The 21,197-nt window shown below is 38.0% G+C and overlaps 1 protein-coding gene across 1 annotated transcript in view; it reads left to right on the top strand.

The window, feature by feature from the left end:
- The window catches only part of IDO2 (indoleamine 2,3-dioxygenase 2), a 100,138-nt gene extending 79,582 nt beyond the window's left edge, over positions 1 to 20,556 (top strand). The window contains exons 8-10 of the mRNA XM_044660847.1: positions 8,373 to 8,424; positions 13,184 to 13,332; positions 19,524 to 20,556. Of these exons, the coding sequence (XP_044516782.1) occupies positions 8,373 to 8,424; positions 13,184 to 13,332; positions 19,524 to 19,876 (554 nt within the window). The 3' untranslated portion in view covers positions 19,877 to 20,556. The remainder of the gene's footprint in view (positions 1 to 8,372; positions 8,425 to 13,183; positions 13,333 to 19,523) is intronic.
- Positions 20,557 to 21,197: the final 641 nt, after the last annotated feature.

Genomic DNA, 21,197 nt, shown 5'->3' with positions numbered 1-21,197 from the left:
ATATTGGCCAATAGGTGTGAGATGGTACCTTAGAGTTCCCTTTAATTTGTATTTCTCTAGAAAAGAGTGGTTTAGAGCTTATATTCAGATGTCTATAGAAAGCTTTAATTTCTTCATCTGAAAAGTCCCTGTTTATATCTTTGACCTTTTGTCAATTAGACAATGACTTACATTTTTTAAAAATTTGACAATATAGCGGAGCAAGTTATAATCCTCTCCTGGGGTAGGAAGGTGATAATGTGGTATTGTATTTATATAGTATTCTTACATATTTTTGTACATAATCATTGTGAACTTTTTATATGGTATTTGTTGAATTTGGATTAATATCCTTAGGTTCTAATTTCTGTATAGTCAGGATTGTGTTATTTGTAACTGTAATTATTTGTAATTGTTTGTAATTTGAGACTTGTAAACCAAGATTTGTTTTGCTTTTTTTCTTTCTCTATTTACTTCTTCCTATTTCTCATATTAGTATAGTTTTATATTTGAATTAATAATATAGGCAACTTTGACTAGGTATAGGAATATAAATATAAGATAGTTATGTTTGAAAGATCCATTGGGGAGACTAGTCTCCCAAAGGATCTCAGGGGGATATGTTAAAGGGATTTTCTTAATCTCTCCCTCTGTTCCCTTAAGAGGATAGAGAGCAGGATTTCTAAGTAGATCAGAACTGACAGGATCAATGAGCCAGAGCTGAAGATTCTATTATCAGGGAGACCAGAACTGAGAAGAGGAAGTAGCTGGCCCTCTGACAGGAAGTTAGTGGGGGACAGTTGGTCAGTGAGGAGACATAGGAAGAAGCCATGGACAGATGAGGCTCTTTGCCTCTGGGATCTCTAGAGAGCAGGAGTTCTGTCTCTGAGGATCTGCTGGTAATTGGCTACTGACATTTGGGCTGCTATAGAAAACTAATTGAAAGAGTGAGTGAATGGAGGCTATCTATTATTTTAGGGAATTGGGTAGTTAGTGAATAATTTATAGATAGACTAGGTTAGATAGACCTGGTATATTAGGCAGAAGAAACTGTCCTCAGAAGACAGTTAGGGGTAGTTTTAGGAAATTTTAGGTAATATTAGGAATTTTAGGCATGTTTATAGAGAATACGATTAATAATCTCTATTTCCTCTTTTCTATCTTTCTATCTATACTTCTTTCTTAACTGCTCTCCTCACTTTGTCAAACTCCTTAATTTAACCCTTACAGAGTAAAGTTCCAGGCCTGGGATAAAGTAGACTCATCTCCCTGAGTTATAGTCTGGCCTCAAACATTTACTTAACCCTGTTTGCCTTAGTTTTCTTACCTGTAAAATGAGTTGTAGAAGGAAATGGTCAACCACTCCAAGATCTCTGCCAAGAAAACCCCCAATTTTTTTTTGTACAAAGAGTTAGATGTGACCAATGACAATGCCAAACCCTTTCCTATGTTTCCAGTGGTCTAGTGGGTGATTGAACCTCTTTAAGAGACAGCTCTGAGGGGCAGCTAGGTGACTCAGCAGATAGAGAGCCAGGACTAGAAATGGAAGGTCCTGGGCTCATATCTTGTCTCAGACACTTCCTAGCTGTGTGATCCTGGGCAAGTCACTTAATCCGCATTACCTAGTCTTTACAACTCTTTTATCTTATAACCAATACACAGTATTTATTCTAAGACAGAAGGTAAGAGTTTAAAAAAAAAAGAGAGGCAGCTGTGGTTTGCTGGAAAGATCCTTCGTATTCCAAGAATTGGCTTCAAATCCTAGCTCTCTCCACCTCTGAACAGTCACTTAAGGTCTCTGAGCAAAGAAGAGAGAAAAGTGTTTGACTTTGAGTCCAGAGAGAACTGGGTTCAAAATTATTTTTCAACACTCACTGTGTGACTTTTGGCAAGTCTCTTAACAACCCCAAGCCTCATTTTCTTCATAGGTACTAAAGGTATCATAATAGCTGCAATGCAAGTTAGTGGGGCTGCTGAGAGGAATGTAGGAGCTAATGTATGAAAGGCAATTTGAGAACCTTAAAATTCCTTTATTTTAAATTTTAAACCCTTAACTTCTGTGTATTGACTTATAGGTAGAAGATTGGTAAGGGTAGGCAATGGGGGTCAAGTGACTTGCCCAGGGTCACACAGCTGGGAAGTGTCTGAGGCCGGATTTGAACCTAGGACCTCCTGTCTCTAGGCCTGGCTCTCAATCCACTGAGCTACCCAGCTGCCCCCAGAACCTTAAAATTCTGTACAAATGTCACTTATTATTATTCACCTATAAAATGGTGATTCTATTATTTGCAAAGGGCAAACATGAAGAATGGGCTTTTCTGAAGAAGAACAGGCTTTATGAACTATTAAGTACTATATAAATATAGACTCATTGCTTTCTTTAAAACGGCTCTGCAAGGCATAGACTCTAGCTCTTGGTGTTACTGGATTCCCATAAGTTTCTTTTAATGTGTCAAATTAAGCACATGTAGATCTCTTTAGTGTGTTTTTTAGAATTTTATTTAGAGTATTTTTCCATGGTTACATGATTCATAATCCCCCTCCCCTGCTCTCTCCTCCCCTATCCCAAAGCCGACAAGCAGTTCCACTGGGTTATACATACATCATTGTTCAAAACATATCTCTATGCTATTCATATTTGCAGTAGAGCGATTCTTTAACATCAAAACCCTAATCAGAAAATCTGTTTAATGTTACAGAAAATTTGATAATTATTCTTTGCTCCAAACAAGTCATTCATTTTTACCCAGACATAAAACACCTCACCTTCAATTCACTCTGGCTGTCAACATAAGAGCGAAAATCAGAATCTCTGCTTTCTCTAGAGTCATGTCTCAACAAAGGGGCAAATTCAATCGTATAGGTGATAACTACTAGAGGAGACTGGAGAAGGGAGAGAAAGGAAGACAGAGCAGACTTCATGAAGGAAGGAGGACTTTTGGCTGCCCCTTTAAGGATGAACCAGATTTGGATAAGCTGAGGAGAAAGGAAAGAATTTTCTAGGTGAGACAAACAGGAGCAAAGCCAAAGAGACAGAGATAGTCATGGTGTGTGTGTATGTGTGTGTGTTTGAGAAACAGAAACAAAGACCTCTTAAAAGGAGAAGGTTGATGATAAGGCAATAAACATAGCTAGGAAACACAAGGGGAGATTATGAAAGACTTGAAAATTAGGACAGAGAGTTTTGGTTTGACAGGAAGGAAACAGAGAAAACAGTGAAAAGAGAACTGGGCTGTAGTTTTCTCATCTGAAATTAGGAGGTTGAACTTGGTCTCTGAGGGTCCTTCCAGCAGGATACTTATGATTCTGGGTCTTAGGGAGTTTTTGAACCGAGCAGTGATGTTATGAGATTGCTGTTTAAGGAAAATTACTAAGTGGTAGTCAAAAATGAAGGTTTGGTTCTGGTATGGATTAGAATCACAAGAGGGCAGTTGTGGCCATAATCCTAGCTATTTAGATAGGCAGTTAAGTGGCACAGTGGACAGAGAACTTGGCCTGAAGGCAAGAAAATGTTAGGTTCAAATTTAGCCTCAGATTTCCTAGCTGGGTAATCCTGGCCAAACTCACCTCTGGTTGCCTCAATTTATTCAAATGTAAAATGGGGATAGTAATCGCATCTCCTTCTCAGGATTATTATGAAGATATAATAAAATACCATTTATAAAGTGCTGAGCACAGTATCTGGTATTATATGATCGCTAGCTATTATTATTATCTTTATAATAGAGATGCAAGAGACTTTATAAATGAGTCAAGTCCATTCACCCCACCTCAAACCCCAATTTTATAGATAAGGAATATGAGACCCAGAGAGCTAGAGTCTTATTCAAAGTTATATAAATAGTAAGAGGCAGTGACAGCCATTAAAACCAGGTCCTCCAACTCCAAATCTAGTACTCTTTGTACTACATTATATCGGCTGTGCGTGGTCAGACTATCATGGTGATGCTGGAAATTTTAAAGGGATGATTAAGGAGCCATTCTGAAGGAGAATCGGTAACTCCTGGAAGTAAGGTAGGTGAGATAGGGAGAATCATGAATCAGGGAGAATTCTAAGATTTTTGGCTCAGAAAACTTAGAGAATGGCATTGCTAAAGACGAGTGCTGTGAAGCTAAAAAAGACTGATGGCATGATGTGGTATGGACAATGATGTGAGGCTTTAATCATGTTGCCTTGTAGATGGCAGGAGATCATGGGATCATAGATTACTGGGCTGGAGCTTAGGTGGCAGAAAGATTTGGGCACCATAAGCCTGGGAGAAGAGCATCTCCCTCCAAAACCTTGTGCATTCATGGTAATAATAAAGGCTGTAAAGTTTTTCAGGCCTGGAACATCATGAATCATAAGATCATGGCCTGGGAACGTGAGATTTGGGGTGGGTTTGTGGGTATAGAGTTTGGCCCAAAGCAGGGATTGTCTGAATTTCTCTTTGATAAAAGGAAACTCCTCACTACAAAGCAAATATTTAAATAATAATAATCTTTACAAAGCAAATTTCCTCAGGCTTTCCAGACATCAAATAATTCTTGCAACACAGCATTTTGATGATTTGAGTATAAATTAATAAAAAACAGATGGATTAAATTTCTGTAGAAATCCACACAGGTTTAAAATTTGATGAGAAATCTGTTTGCCCTTGTTTTCTAAGTTTTCTTGAACCCCAGAACATTGTAAGAAGACATTGAGTTGGATCTCAGATATTCCTGGGTTCTCCTGCTGCAGTAGTCTCTAGGGCCACCTCTTCATTCCGTTGCAGAACCATGCAGAGATGAAGAAGGCTAATTTAATTCTTATTCTAAAGTTCTTAATGATAGCAAAATTCCCTCTTTATCCGCCATCCCCAGCTCTCAAGCTTTCTCAATAGTTGCCAAGATCAGGTATCCTTTCAATACATATTTTCTTTCTTTACCAAGAGGGCTGATTCTCCAAGAAGACAGCAAACATATCTTCTACAGGGTGTGATTGGAAGCATGCAAAATGGTCTCTTCTTCTGAACTCCAATAATACCCAAATATCTTCTTACCAACTTAGCTGAAATTTCTCCCATTGCCAGCCTTTTGGGTTAAGGCAAGGAAGGATACAGATTTCCAATCAATATACGGAAAAATTCACTAAAAAGAGTGCAATCCAAAGTATTGTGGTTTTTTGCTTTAGGAGGTAGTAAGTTCCTTGTCGCTAGAGGTTTTCAAGGAGAGGTCAGATACCCACTTGTAGAAGGAACATATCTCTATTAAGTTATTTGTTGGATGGATATTTCATAAGATCCCTTTAAATTCTGAGATTTCATGTTTTTGGTATCTGTTAGAAGTGACTCTAATGTCTCGAGGGGTTAACCGATTAAGTCATTAGTGGTCATTAATCGTGTACCTCAGATTAGTCTCATAATGATAACAACTACAATAATAGTTTGCATTTATACAGTGCGTTAAGGTTTGCATAATGTTTTGCACATGTTATCTCACTTGATCCTCATAACAACCCTGGGAAACAGAGGTTATTGGTATCCTCATTTTACAGACTAAACAGAATCTAGCACAATAGCTCTTGTAGCCCAGGAGGGGGCATGGATGTCTAAGGAACTGGGATGTCAAGATAGTAAAATTCAGTGGTGCAAGCCAGCAGAGAAAGTCCTGAACAAGCTGTTGCCAGGGAGTACAAAGTCAGAGTAGCATATAATACTGGGGCTCAGGGACAGCAGTCCTGAGACCTGGATTCAAGGCTCAGTTCTGGCACTCATTAGCTGGGTTAATTTGGACAATTTATTTTCCCTCTGAGCCTCAGTTTTTTCATCTATCAAATGACATTTCATAATACTTGCACCTCTCGCTTCGTTGAATTATTGTGAGGAAAGTTCTCTATAAACTTGCAAATATTTAAGAAAAAAACATTATTCATTATTATTATTAATGTTGTTTCCCTGGGCAGCAAGGGGACAGAATCAGGTATTAAGGTATCTTAATTGTGGGGCTTCCTGAAAGGAAATGAAGGATGGAAGAATAAGGAGGGCTATGGGGAGGAACTAAAAAGAAAAAAAAAATATTTCCTTTACAGTTTCAACTAGATCCAATTCTATTCACCCACCCTTGGTCCATTGAATTGAACTAATACACTGGAGTTTAGGACAAATAATAATAGCAAACACAACTTTGAACAGAAGGTAATCATTTTACAGAATCCCAAGAGTTGGTGCTTCCAGGAGACAGAAAATGACTCAAGAAAGCTTTGAACACATTTCTCAATGTCAGAGTTGTGAATGCAGATGGGTCATATTTATTACCTCTTAAGGTTTACATCAGATTACACCTTGTTCATGCAAGCAAACTAAAAATGGAATTTATTTCTCATGAGCCACCTCCCTGGAATCACATCTAGCCTGATAGGAATCAGTCAGTCCCTCATTCTTAGCAGTGTCTTGATTTATTTGTTTGGAATATCAGATGCCATTTCTTTTCCTGGTACTTCTTCATTCCAGGAGGTAAAATATATTTCACCTCCCCAGGCCTTGATTTGTAGCAGTTCACATTGATGGCTAAAATTTGGAAAGAAGCTAACGATACACACATAAACTGGTATGAAAAATTGTCTCTTTCCCCTTTAGTAACTCCAACCCTTTTCCAAAAGAGTTAGTCCAATATTGCTTTCTTTAATGATAGTATCTGCTGGTTTTTTATGGCCTTTTGTAAAAATAAAGTTTCTGAAATATAAAAATTAACATATTACCAAATAACTGATACATAATTTTAAATTAAAATAAAATACTATAATACACATCTGATTTTAAAATGGTTGACATCAGAGAGAGCAATAAGGACCTCCCAAAGAAATGCTTTTTTGGACTTCTTTTGACAATGAAGTATTTATGAACAATTCAAGAATTCTTTTTTTTTAAACCCTTACCTTCCATCTTAGAATCAATACTCTGTATTGGTTCCAAGGCAGAAGAGCAGTAAGGGTTAGGCAACGGGGGTTAAGTGACTTGCCCAGGGTCACACAGCTAGGAAGTAACTGAAACCAGATTTGAACCTAGGACCTCTCGTCTTTAGTCCTGGCTCTCAATTCATAGAGCCACCCAGCTGCCCCCAAATTCAAAGATTCTTAACCTGGAATCCAACAAGTCCTCATGGATAGATTTTAAGGTGCCTATGAATGTTAATGTGAATAGAAATAACAAATACAAATAAATGGGAAAATAAAATATGAATATAAATAAGTGGGAAAATAAAATATAAATATAAAATAAATAGGAAACACACACACACATATATCACTTTTGGTTTCCCTATAATCCTTATTCTGAGGAGGAACTCATAAGCTTTATCACATTGCCAAAGAGGTTCATGACCCAAGAAGGTTCAAGAACCATGTTTAAAGTTTAAAGATCATAAACTAAGGTAGGCAGGTAGGCATTCCTGGGTTGTTATGTGAGCTGGGTAGGCTTGGCTCTCATGTTTTCTGTTCACTCAAAATAAAGCTGTTGGTATCTGTAGAGTTATTACATGAAAAAAAAAAGAATTAGATTTGGATTTAGCCCCTGAGGTCAAAGCAAGGAGCAATGGGTAAGAGTTGCAGAAAGATGTTAGGTAAAAGAAAAAACCAAAATTCCTAAAATTATATTGCACACAGGTGAAATGTACTGCCTTGAGAGGCAGTGAATTTTCCAACAGTGGAAGTCTTCAGGTAGCAGCTAGATGATCATGGGCTGGGGGATATTTTGGAGAAGATCACAGTTTGAGTGGGGATTGGAGCAGATGGCCTCTGAGGTCCTTTCCAACTCGAGGACTGATAATATGAGTCCAAGTTTCAGAGAAGCACTACCTTTAGGTTTCCTACCCTAGGAACTTAGAATATAGCTTCATAAATTTGTAGCCAAAATTGACTTTAGAGGTAAGAACTGATTTTATAAATGAGGAAACTGAGGCATAGTGAAATTCAATGACTTGCCAGAGAATTTTAACCTAGCCAACGTTCCTTTATAGTGTACCATGCGAGGACTCTGTTCCTCTAAATACTATTCCTTCCTCTTTACCTATTGCCAACCTGCCTTCACAAACATGATGTCCTTGAGCACAATTCGGCATGAGTACCTTGATCTGTTGGGAATTTTCTTTTCAATTAATTTTTTTAAATGACAAGAGTTGAAAAACACAACAAATAGGGTAGGGTAGCATATGGAATAGCTTAAGATTTCTGCAGACACCAATGAGGGCAACTGCGGGAGAGAACATTCCATCCCCCTCTCAGGCTGCTTTAATTCCAGGTCATTGTACAGATCAGATGGAGGAAGCGCCCGAGAGAGCACATTGCTGCTGCACATGTAACCAATTGCTTTCTTCTTCTTCTTCCCTTTTATTCTTTGCCTGTAGAAAAGTTCATATTTTGATTGTTCCCCTAGATTATGTAGATCCAGCCATATTTTATGCAGTCATCCGGATCTTTCTGTCTGGGTAAGTACAGCTCACTTGCTTTCCTTGTGGGAGGCCACATGAACACTTTTCTAATGGGATGGGGAAGAGGAGAGAATAGCAGGGTACTTTTTTGGGTCCAGGTCAGGGCTGAAAGATCAGGGAATTCCCTAGAGTGAGAAGTGACATTTAATTTTCTCTTCCCTGTGGTTCCAAGCTTGAGTGATCACCGGCATGTGTGAGAGATGAGTGATTCTTATTGAGTCTTCATGACCGACCTCTGTATTAGTGATGAACTAGTTATAAGTCCTGTAAAAGTGAGGGCAAGAAGCTTAAACTCTGAATTCTACTTATTCCTACTCCTCTTTTCCTCCCAATATCTTACCTTCCCTAGCGGGCAGGTAAGAAGAATATGTAATAACTTGTAAGTGATTTAAAGGGTCAGAATAAGGTCTTACCTCAGAACCTCTCTTCTCCTCACTTTGGAATTCTACCAATTACCAATTAAAAATCTCTTTACCCTAAAATGCAGATAATTTTAAATCATCTATAACAAAGCATGGCTTAATTTAAGCACATAAATTATCTAATACAGCTGAAGTCTAACATTTTCCTGAGAACTCTTGTGTCGAGGGACTAGGTTTTTTGATGATAACTGGTAGAAGGTAGAGAGGTCATCTTGGCACTGTTAGGAGAGGGCAAACCTGAATAGTATAGAATATTTTGGGAACTCTGGAAGGTCCTAGGAGATAAGACATTGAAAGAGAAATAAAAGAATAATGGAAGGGATATATAGGAAAGGTGGTAAAATGAGACTAAAAAAAGTTTATTTCTCTTAAAAGTTGGTCCCATTATTTCTCCCCTAATATTGAGCTAAGTTTTTTGGGACTCCATTATTCTGTCTCAATACCTTATGTGGAAATGGACCCAAAATGAACCCCAGACCCCAATTACTGAGCACCCTCCAGATGCATGTGCTTTCCATATGACTGCCAAATTAATATTCCTAAAGTGGCCAGCCACCATGTCATTCTCCCATTCACAAAGCTTCAAGGGTTCCTGATTATCTTTAGAATGAAGCATAAACCTTTCATTGTCATATTTAAGGTCCTTCAAAAATCTAACTTTAACCTAGAGTAAGGAATGTGCTGGAGTCAGCTCATACTGGCCTCCTACAGTGGATTGTTGCATTTTTCAATATGAGCATTTATATTCCAGAACTTGGCAAATACTATAGAACAGAGTTTGATTTATTGTTTGGTAGATTGTCTAGAGTTAAAGAAATGATGGGGGAAATGTTAATAATGCAGATTAAACCTAAAAAGCTGTCATGATATACATTTAAAAATTTATTTTTCAGAAATCCAGTTGTTAAACATTAACTAGCATTCTGCTATATAGAGTGTTCACACACTCCAAGTTCCAGCTAATGTGGCCTCCTTTCCCCTCCACTTTAGATAGCATTCCATAGCTTGCCTTTGTATTTAGGCTTTATGTCTTTTCTGCCTGGAATGCTCCCTCTCCTCACTATTACCTCTTGCAATTTCTCATGCTATTCAAGGCTCATCTCAAGTGATATCTCTCCTGAGCATGCTTTCCCTCACTGAAATTATTTTATATGTAGTATATTTACCATTTAATTATTTCACCCTAGGAGTGGTGAGTCCTCAAGGGCAGGGCCTATTTTCCTATTTGTCCCAGCACCAGTACCTTGTACCTAATTGGCATGTTGAATTGAGTTAAACTAAAATGCTTCATGAAGATGTGATATATTATGAGGAAGGAAGATCCAGAGGGCTTCCATATTGATCTCAAGCTTGGTAAGAAGCTGATAGAGAACTATATGGTGGTTCCTAGCTGTATGACCCTGGGCAAGTCACTTAATCCCCATTGCCTACCCCTTTAGCACCATTCTGCCTTGGAACCAATATACAGTATTGGTTCTAAGATGGAAGGTAAGGGTTTAAAAAAAAAGAACTCTATGGCCTAAACCCTGACTTTGCTCCTTATGGGCTCTACCACCTTGGCCAAGGTGGGCTTTCTCCTCCTCATACACCACTTTCCATCTATCTCTTTGTAAGCAACACAAAGGCTACCTCTTTACCATAAAGCAGAATTCCTGCTTCTTCCTTGCTTTGCTTATGATAGTTTGTTTATGGCAAATCAGATAAGTAAAATAATAGTAATACTATATGTGAATGTAGCATGTTTTGCACAGTAAGTGCTCAATGAGTACTCTTTGACTTGGATTGAAAACAATGTTTTTATTATTGTTATTGTTGCTGTTGTTGAAATGTGTCTGACTCTCCATGACCCCATCTGGGGTTTTCTTGGCAAAGAAACTGGGCTGGTTTGCCATGTCTTTCTCCAGTTCATTTTAAAATGAGGAAAAGGAGTCAAACAGGATTAAGTGACTTTTCCAGACTAGTAAGTTTCTGAGGCCACATTTGAACTCAGGAGGATGTCTTCCTGTTTCTAAGCCCAGTACTCTAACCATTGCATCACCTAGCTGCCCCAATTGATAGCTACAAATACCAACATTTTGACAATATTAAAAATTGGAAATATTTTCACTCTAAATTACAAAATTTCTTTTTTGCTCTTCCATTTCTGGTCTTTTCTATGGCTAGAATTCTCTCAAAATTTTATTTTTAAGATGAGAGATTTTATTACAAGATAAAGTTCCTCCCCTACCATTTCCACTCATATAGCCTTCTTAGTAGGGAGGTCATTGACACTTTTTTAAAAAAACCACATGGTCTTTCAATCTTTAATCTCTTCATATTTATTCATTTCTTAGGATTGCTATAAATATTCTCCAAGAAAGGCTAAAAATAATTGTTTGATAAGGCAACTATTTCCCTCTCAGATCTCCCAAAAACATCTGCTTAGGCTTTGGAGGGACTGAAACACTTTTTGCTATTTTTGAGTTTCTTCTTCTCTTGAATCATCTCATAAAAACCAGAGGAACAGTGCTGGAGTGAGATATTGTCCCTTGAATGCTCAAGTCTCAAATTTTGGCTTCCATTCTAGGCAGATGAACTCTGGTTCTGCCAATGTGACATCCAGGGGCATGCATAGAATGTGCCAGATGTGCTGGCATGTCAGGCAGTATTCTATCACACCTGGAAGAATCATTTTTTCTATGTCCAAGGAATGATCTTGATTTGACTTTACTTCTCTAGATCTTGGTTTCATTATGTGTAAAACATGTTATTGGATTTGATGATTTCTGAAGGCTCCTTCTGGTTCTATTATTTTTAAATCCTTAACTTGTGTCTTAGAATCAATACAAAATATTGGTTCTGGTTAAGGACTAGGTTAAGAGGTTTGCCCAGTCACACAGCTAAGAAGTGTCTGAAGGCATATTTGAACTCGACCTCTCATCTCCAGCCTTGGTGCTCTCTCACTACCTAGCTGTCCCCTCTCCTTCCTATTCTAAATATATGATCCTATAAATTGAGATCATATTCCACCTTCTGCAGAGGGTCATTCCCAGCACTGGTCCCCCACCCCCAATCTCCTGAGGCTTCTTTGCATTTGTGCTTTATAGATTTTGTTTATTTGCACATTGTCTTCTCTGATGAAATGAGAGCTCCTTGAGAGCAGAAACTATCTCTTCAATAACAAGAATAGCTAGTATTTCTGTTATGCTTTATAGTGTTCAAAGGACTTTACAATTATTATTTCATTCTATGAATGTCTACCTGAGAAGTAGATAATATTATACCCACTTTATAGGTGAGGAAACTGAGACAGGCAGAGGTTAGGTAATTTTACCAGGTCACATAGCCAGTAAGTGTGTGAGACTGAATTTGAACTCAGATCTTCCTGACTCCAGGCCCAGGACCCTGTCTACTGGTCCACCTAACTTTTCTTTGCATCCCAAGGATTTGCTCAGTCCCAGGTGAATAGTAAGTGCTTAATAAAGACATGTTGGTTGATTAACATGGCTTTCAAAACATTCTCATTATGTTTACATCTCTAGTTCTTTAAGGTTTACAAAATGCTATTTACACAACAGCCCTGAGATAATGGGGCAGGACATTACCATATTACAAAAAAGGAAAACTGAGTCTCAGAGAATTAGGAAGTGTAAGAGCCAGGGCATGTTCAGGGTCATTTGCCCCTGCCTTACTGCTTAAGCTCAATCTCACTTGTTCTGACCTTTGTCATTCCTTTTAAAAAAGAAAGAATATCTACATAGTATTAGACATGTAGGTACTCAATAGTGGCTTACTTGCTTGCATAGATGAAGGGCATCTTATCATGGGGATCCCTTCCATTTTGGGGTTGGATTAGATGACCACTGAATTCCCTTCCAAATCTTAAATTTTGTTGTTGTTTGTTTGTTTGTTTCTGTGAATATGCAATGCAATGAAAAACTGGTATTTGAATCCAGGTCCTCATCTCTAAAGCCAGCCTTCATTGTTATATTGCCTGGTGAGCTAATTGTCAGACAAACGCATTTTCATGTGAAGATGATGGAAAATCAATATCCTGAGATGTCAAATTAGGAAGTACCTTAGAGATCCATCTCCTCTCCTCCCCCTCTCCTCTCCTCTTCTCTCTTCTCCCTTCTTCTTTTCTCTCCTCTCCTCTCCTCTTCTCTCTTCTCCTCTCCTCTCCTCTTCTTTCTTCTCCCTTCTTCAGGTCAGGCAGGACATGAATTCACCTCTTTCTGCCTGTTATAATTCACTGTCTCTCCCTTTGTATCTACTAGATGCTTACTATCTGCTTATATAATCCAATTGCATAGAATTCATGAAAAAAAAACCATTTGTCTTATTTTCTTTTTCAGCTGGCAGGATAATCCAGCAATTCCAGATGGGCTGATATATGAAGGAGTCTCAGACGAACCTTTGAAATATTCTGGAGGGAGTGCAGCTCAGAGCACAGTATTTCATGCATTTGATGAATTATTAGGTGTTTGTCATAGCAAGGAAAGCAGTAAGTCTGATTATTTTTTATTTAAAAAAATTCAGGAGACACTTTTGCCAAAGATTCCTTGCCAGATTGGTTGGTCCTTTAAGGAGCCAGATTCTAGGAATGTGGGAAGCACATGTAGCCAGTGAAGATCATAGATCCAGTGCTGAGCATAGTGCCTAGAATATAGTAAGTACTTAATCAATCCTTTTTGACTGGCTGGGTGACAAACCCTTGCCACAGCAAATAATTCACTTGACAAGATGATTTAAAATATCGTCATCTGATGCCCAGTCTTCCGATGATGAACCTTGGTTTACTCAACCAGGCCCACCCACAGACTGCATTCTCCCGTTCTCCATCTCTGATCTCATTTGGGATTTCCAGCTTGGCACAACCTTCCAGAATTTCAGCTTTACTGGCATAGCCTTTGATAATCCAGGGTCACTGCCAGTGCCATGAGGAGGTTTGAAAAGAGGACAGAAGTATGTTCCAGTTGATAAAGGTGTGGGTGAATAAAATGGCACAAAAATCTTCATTCTCCTGAATCAGCTGGGAAGAAGAGGCCTTTAAGAAGATTTTTGCACCAAGCCAATTCTATTCTGATCTTGGCAGGCCTCTGGCTTCTGTTACCAGGAAACCCCAAGGCAACAGTTTGTTTTGAGCTATGCACTGTGACTCAGGTTGAAGTTCCTAAGTAGCTGTTTCCTCATACTAAATTAGGGAAAAACAATGTGATAACTGGTTCAGGGAATTACTTTGATGAGTTTGGAACCAATGGGTCTGAGAACTTCTACTAATTCCCTGTCCCACATTAATCTCTATATCAGTCAATGGTGTGACACAGAGACTCCAAAAGCCAGCAATCTTGAGTTACATTAAGAATAAAGTAATGGAGATGAAGGCTCTATTTGCCTCTCTCCCTTCAGATCTTATCTTAAATATTGTGTTCAGATCTGGGAGTCACATTTTAGGAAGAATGCTGGCAAACTGGAATGTGTTCAGAGAAGGGCCTCCTGGGAAATGGAAAATCATGCCCTATCAGGGTCTATTAAAAGAGGACTAAGTAGGTGGGAGGTCCTAGGTTCAAATCTGGCCTCAGATACTTCCTAGCTGAAAGACCACAGGCAAGTCACTTAACCACCATTGCTCAGCCCTTACCAACACACGGTATTGATTCCAAGACAGAAGGTAAGAGTTTAAAAAAAGAAAAGAAGAAAGAAAGAAATGGAAAGAAAGAAAGGAAGGGAGGAAGGAAGAAAGAAAGAAAGGAAGGGAGGAAGGAAGAAAGAAAGAAAGGAAGGAAGGAAAGAAGGAAGGAAGAAGGAAAGATGACTGAGTACATTTCCCTGGATAAGATTTAAGGCAGTCAACTGGTACAGTGTATAAAGACTTGGACTTTGAGTCAATAAGACCTGAGTTCAAATTCTGTATTAAAATCTCAATAATTGCATGATCTTGGGAAAGTCATTTAATTACTGTTTGCCTCTTCTGTAGGATAAGGTTAGTAATAGCACTTACCTCATAGGCTTATTGGGACAGCTAAGCAGTACAGTGGATAGAAAACTGGGAATGGAGTCAGGAAGACCAGAGACCAATTATTTGCCACTACAAAAAGAACTGTAATTAGTATTTTGGTACTTGCGAGTACTTTTCCTTTTTCTTTGATTTCCTTGGAGTACAGACATGGTAGTCATATTTCTGGGTCAGAGGACATGCACAGTTTTATAGCCCTTTGGGCAAAGTTCCAAATTGTTCTCCAGAATAGTTAGACCAGTTCACAGTTCCAGCAGTAGGGCATTTTTTTGTCACATATTTTATCACATGTCCTGTAGCATCCGTCACTGTCACTTTAATTTTCTATTGTCTAAACCAATCTGATAGGAGTGAGATGGTATCTCAGAGTTATTTTAATCTGTATTTCTATAATTATTAGTGAATTAGAACATTTTAATTTTTTCATTCAAAAAACAAAAACAAAAACAAAAACAAAAACCTTACCTTCTGCCTTAGAATCAATACTAAGGCAAAAGAGCAGTGGGGGTTAAGCAGAGGGGGGTTAAGTGACTCACCCAGGGAGACACAGCTAGGAAGTCTGAGGTCAGATTTGAACCCAAGACATCCTATCTCAATCCAATGAGCCACCTAGAACATTTTTAGATGAATATGATTAGCTCTGATGTTTTGTTCTTAGAATTGCCTATTTATATCATTTGAATGTTTATCAATTGGGGAATGACTCCTATGTTTATCATTTTGGTTTGGTTCTCTATAGATTTGATGAATGATACTTGTATTGGAGAAATTAACTGTAAAATCTTTTTTCTCCCAGTTTTCTACTTTTCTACTAATTTTGGCTGCACTAGTTTTATGTGAAAACTTTAATTTTATATAATCAAAATTATCCATTTCATCTCCTATGGCTCTCTCTCTCTTGTTTGGCCATAAATTCTTCTCCATCCATAGTTCTGACACATAATTTCTTCCATGTCATTCTCATGTCAATATTTGCTTATAATATTACCCTTTATGTCAAAATAATGTACCCGGTTTGAGCTTATTATGGTCCAACTCCTACCTGAAGAGTTCAAGTGACAGGTTAAAAACTCAGTACCTTTTGAAAGATCCTATTCCATTTTGGGGCAGTTCTTTGTTTTTCTTTTTTTTTTAACTCCCTTTCATTATATTTAGGTAAAATCTATCTCTTTGAGTTCTATCCCTTGAATTATTATTCTTAGTTATTTATTTTAGACTAGATGCATCAGTAAGTGGCCTTCTAAGTTTAGTACATTGTAGTAGGTTCTCAATAAATACATTATCTGCTAATTAGTTTTGTATTTTTAAGCAACTGAGCTGGATGATACTATTATGCTACATTAAACATAATCAAAGTTGTTAATTCTCATTTACTCCCTCAGCAACCAGGTAAACCATTTAACTAGAATGTAAACTCCTCTAAGGCAGAGATTTTTAAAAAAAATTTTCATGTATCCCTATTAAGTATAATTAAAATTTAATAAGTATTTTTGATTATTTCGTGGATGTGTTTCTGGGTTCTAAAGATAATATTCAAATTGCATAGAGCACTGTACTAAGTCTTGGAAAAGATAAGATATGAAGCTTGGATTAGACATAGTTCCTATTCTCATAAAATTTATGGTCTAGAAGAGCACACAACAGAAATACACCAAAAGATTATATGCTAGGTGCACTAGAAAAGTACAATCAATATCCACATGTGGCAAGAGAGAGTAAAGGTTGCATTAGCAAGAGGAACTGTGTGGGAACATGGTAGATAGACCTGAAAGCGGAAGACTGACTTCAAATCTGGCCTCAGACACTTATTATCTATGTGACTTTGAGCAAGTCACCTAACTCTGCCTAAGTTTCCTCATCTGTAAAATGAGCTGGAGAAAGAAATGGAAAAGCACTCTAGTATTTCTGCCAAGAAAACTTTATGGACAGTGTGGTCCATGGGGTCAAGAAGAGTCAGACATGACCAAATGACCGAACAAAAGGATGAGTAGACTTTTAGTAATTGAAAAGTTGAAAAGTTAGAAGGTGGCATTCTGGGAATAGAAACAGTATGAATAAAGGTGAAGTACAAGAAAGTGAAAGATGTCAATGTTTCATCAGATCAAAGATTTTAAAATAATCAGTCAATAAAGATTTATTGCCTGCTATGTGTAAGCACTTAGCACATTGCATAGCATACATTAGGAATTTTAGAAATGATTATTGATTGACTGACAACAGGTATTAGGGATATAAATACCAAGAAGGCAAAAATCCCTTCTTGCAAGAAGCTTACATTCTAAGGTTCTAAAAGGACTCGAGATGTATCTTGTCTAATCTCTCCAGTTTTACAGCTGAGGTAAAATCTCAGCTATAAGCTGAGAGAGGTAAAATCACGCAGGATCATACAATCTGTAAGTAGCAAAATTAGGATTTGAATTTGGATTCTTTTATTCCAAAAGCATTATTTTTTACAGAACATAGCACTGGCTGTGATAATATTAAAATCAGTTGCCAAACATTCAAGAAAGAAAGGAACCAGTTTATATCTGGCACACATTTTTTAAAAGGTCATCAACATATTATCTGAAAGAAAAAAAAAGGTGGAGATGGGATAGAGTTAGAAAACTTTAATTCAAATCACAGCTCTATCACTGACCAACAGAATTAGAGTAAGGGGTCCTTAAACTTTTTTTTGACATAGATCTCTTTGGGAATTTTGTAGTCTATGGATCCCTTTTCAGAATGACATTTTTAAATGTATAAAATAAAATTTGTAGGATTACAAAAGAAATCAATTATATCAAAGTTGTTATTCAGTTGTTCAGTTGGGTCTGACTCTATGACCCTGTTGGCCATAGCATGCCAAACCCTCTTATCCTCTACTATCTCTTAAAGTCTCTGCAAATTCATGCTCATTGTTTCTATTACACTATCTATTTATCCCATCCTCTGACATCTCCTTCTCCTTTTGCTTTTAATCTTTTCCAACATCAGGTTCTTTTCCAGTGAGTCCTGTCTTCTCATTATGTGGCCAAAATATTTAAGCTTTAGCTTCAGTATTTGACCTTTTAGTGAATAGTTTGCATCAATTTTTTTGAAATGCTGACCAATTTGATCTTCTTGTTGTCCAACAGGCCCTCAAAAGTCTTCTCTAGCATTAGATGTCAAGATCTTAAAATAAAAGCAAGTTCATAAAGACATGGGCTCAAAATTCCTCCTTGATTGATGGCTCTTAAGATTTGTCATCTTATTATTGCCAGGAAGATTCTTAAAACACTTCATAATAACAAATGCCCCCATTTTCCCCTCTAGTCTGCTGTTTGCAAATTCCAAGACAACACTAATATCCATTAAAGTCCAAAACTGAAATATTGCAGAGCTTAAAGACTAAGAAGGAGGTGGAAGGGATGGAAGGGGAGACCAAAGAGTAAGGGACCAGCATGATGTCATGGATTGGCAGTAGATTTCAGGGTTAGAAGATTCGGGTTTCAAATCCTAGCTCTATCATTTATGCTCTGTGGGTCTTTGGGCCTGACTCGTAGAAGGACTTGTTGATTGACTGACTAATTTCTTGAAGTCACTTAACTTCTCAGGCTTTGTTTATATATATATTGGGGGTAGGGTGAGAGAATTGTGAATTGTTCAGTTAGTCTAGAGCAGTGATGGGTAAACTTTTAAAGAGGGAGCCAAAAGAAAAGAAATACTCATCTGTCAGTCTGTTTCTAAGACAACTCTTTCGAAGTTTCACTGTATTGTATGCTACTCACTGTATTCATCAGATTAGGAATAATGTCAAGTGGCTGGATAGAACATTTCAGGGGGCCACATCTGGCCTGTGGTTTGCCCATCACTGGTTTAGAGTTTAGGGTTTGGGGTGTTTGGGATGAAGAAGGGAGAGGAAGAGTGAAAAATAAGGCTCCAAAAGCAGAGTGGCATCAGGTTGTAGAGAGATTTAACTGCTAGATTAGAGAATTAGAACTTTTTTGTGAGCAAAAGGGAGCTATGGAAAGTTTGGAGCAGAGGAGAGATATGATCATATCTGCTCATAAGACTTCCACCTTGGTATAGTTCACAGGTGCTCTGCACCTCTGCGGACTCTCCAACATTTATGTTGGTAGCTGAATTGTTGAGGAACAGACCTGAGATGTCATAGTGAGTCCTTCTCCACTCAATACAGCAAAGAATTTCATTAGAGTAGATCAGATGAATAATATGAAATATATGCACTTTCTACTATTCCACATGAGAAACATTATGGTACAACAGAAACAACTGTGAATTTGGAATCAGAAGACCGAGATTCACATTCTAGTTTTGCCACATATTTGTGACAGTGAACAAGTTGCTTCTGGTCCCTGGGCCTCATTTTCCTCACTTGTCAAGTGAGAGGCTTAGACTTGATGAGTTCTCAGGTCATTTTCACTCTAAATCAACACTCAATCCACAAGGATTTATTAAGCACTTAGTATCTACTGGGCACTGTTCTAGGCACTGGGGATACAAAAAATTATTAAGCAGTCTTTATCCTCAAGGAACTTATATTCTACTGAGAGAGATAATAGGTACATAAATAATATTTAAATGGTATTTGGGGGGAGGGGCACAGCTTTTCCAGACACAGCTGTGATGTCTGAGAGTTGGCAGGTCTTTCTTCTCTTTTGACTTGGCTCATGTGATGCTCCTCTGGTCTTTTTTAGCTACCTTCTTGCACAGAATGAGAGAATACATGCCTCCTTCTCATAGAGCCTTCATAGAGGAAATCCACTCTGCTCCTTCTCTGAAGAAGTTCATCTTGTCATCTAGGAGCTGCCTGCTACATGAAGCCTATAACCAGTGTGTGAAAGCCCTGGCTGAACTGAGGAGCCATCACATCAACATTGTGGCCAAGTACCTCCTTACTGGGGCAGCCAAGGCCAAAGACCAGCTGGACCATCTTGCACGGCCACCTCAGGCACTGGCAGAGAAGGGCACGGGGGGAACAGCTGTCTTCAGTTTTCTGAAAAGTGTCAGGAACACAACCCTGGAAGGAATCATTGACCAATGTGGATGAATTTACCCCAGCTTCTGGTAGTCTAAAGGAAAGAAAGAGGACAGATCTTACCTCCCCTTTCCTTTTTTCTTTTCTAGCCCCTACACTTTCCCCACGTCCTGCTCCTCAAGTGTAATATCAGAAATCCATTGAGTATATTCCAAATAGAATCCTGTGTTTCTGGGCTCCATGGAACATCCTGTTCTGCTTTGTTTAAGAGCTGTCTCTCATCACAGGGAAGGATTAGCATTGCCCTTTGCCTAAGACACTTCCTTGTCTGAGCAGTGTTTAATTCATGACAAACAGTTTTGGACACATCCCCATTTATAAATTTATAGTTGACTGTGTCTGCTTTGTGCTATCTGTAAGACAAATCTGCCCTTAGTGTAGAACCCCCAAACAAATCAAATGTTGTATGATTACCTTGTTGACTATTTCTTTACAGGAAAAGTTCAACATTCCTTCAACTCTTAATGCCATCACAGCATTCATTTTAAAATCCTACAATATAAGCTCCATGCTATTTCACTTTTGTCTTTGCTTTCCCAATGCCTATCAGAGTGCCCTTGCACATAGTAGCTGTTTAATAAAAGATTGCTAAATTTTGAATTATTTAATTTTTGTCTATTTTCCAATGGCTAGCACAATGATCCCCACATGATAAATGATTGAAAAAAGTTTTGAATAAATGAATGAATGAATTCTGTGCACAATGCATTATGTCAGTGGCTGGGGAAGTTATAAAGCTCTCAAGACATTATCCCTGGCCTAATAATGTTTGTAGTGAAACAAAGAACTGATGTGTGTGTGTGTGTGTGTGTGTGTGTGTGTGTGTGTGTGTGTGTGTGTGTATAAAGTGTATAAAGAGAGAGAGAGAGTTTGAAAGTTTGGAAGGCAATTTATGTATATCTCATTCAAGCTTCCCATCAACCATGGAAAGGTAGGTACCACAAATAGTATCATTCCCATTTTATTGATACACTAAAGATCAAAGAAATCCACATATTATCCACAGTTAAATGTTAGTGTTACAGTTAGTGTCAAAAGTTAATGTTTCAACCCAAATACAGTACGCTATAGATTATGCCATGTTGACAAACTCGCAAATCATCATCATAAAGACTGTCAAATTGCACTCCCAACAACAGGGAAGAGTGAGGTTTGATGGTTATTTTTTGTGTTATAACTATTCATTATTTAGTTTAATTTCCTCAACAGTCCTGTGGCTGAAGGGTGCAGGAAAACAGTTGTCTTCCAACAGCTAGAAACAATAGTCTCTCGATCAAGGAATGATGGAGTGGCTTTCTCTCACTCCCCTACCCTTATTCTTTGTTGGATGTAT

The sequence above is a fragment of the Gracilinanus agilis genome, chromosome 2, assembly GCF_016433145.1.
Source record: "Gracilinanus agilis isolate LMUSP501 chromosome 2, AgileGrace, whole genome shotgun sequence".
Taxonomy (NCBI): Eukaryota; Metazoa; Chordata; class Mammalia; order Didelphimorphia; family Didelphidae; genus Gracilinanus; species Gracilinanus agilis.
The sequence above is the reverse complement of the archived record's forward strand: the minus strand, read 5'-3'. Positions and strand labels throughout refer to the sequence as shown.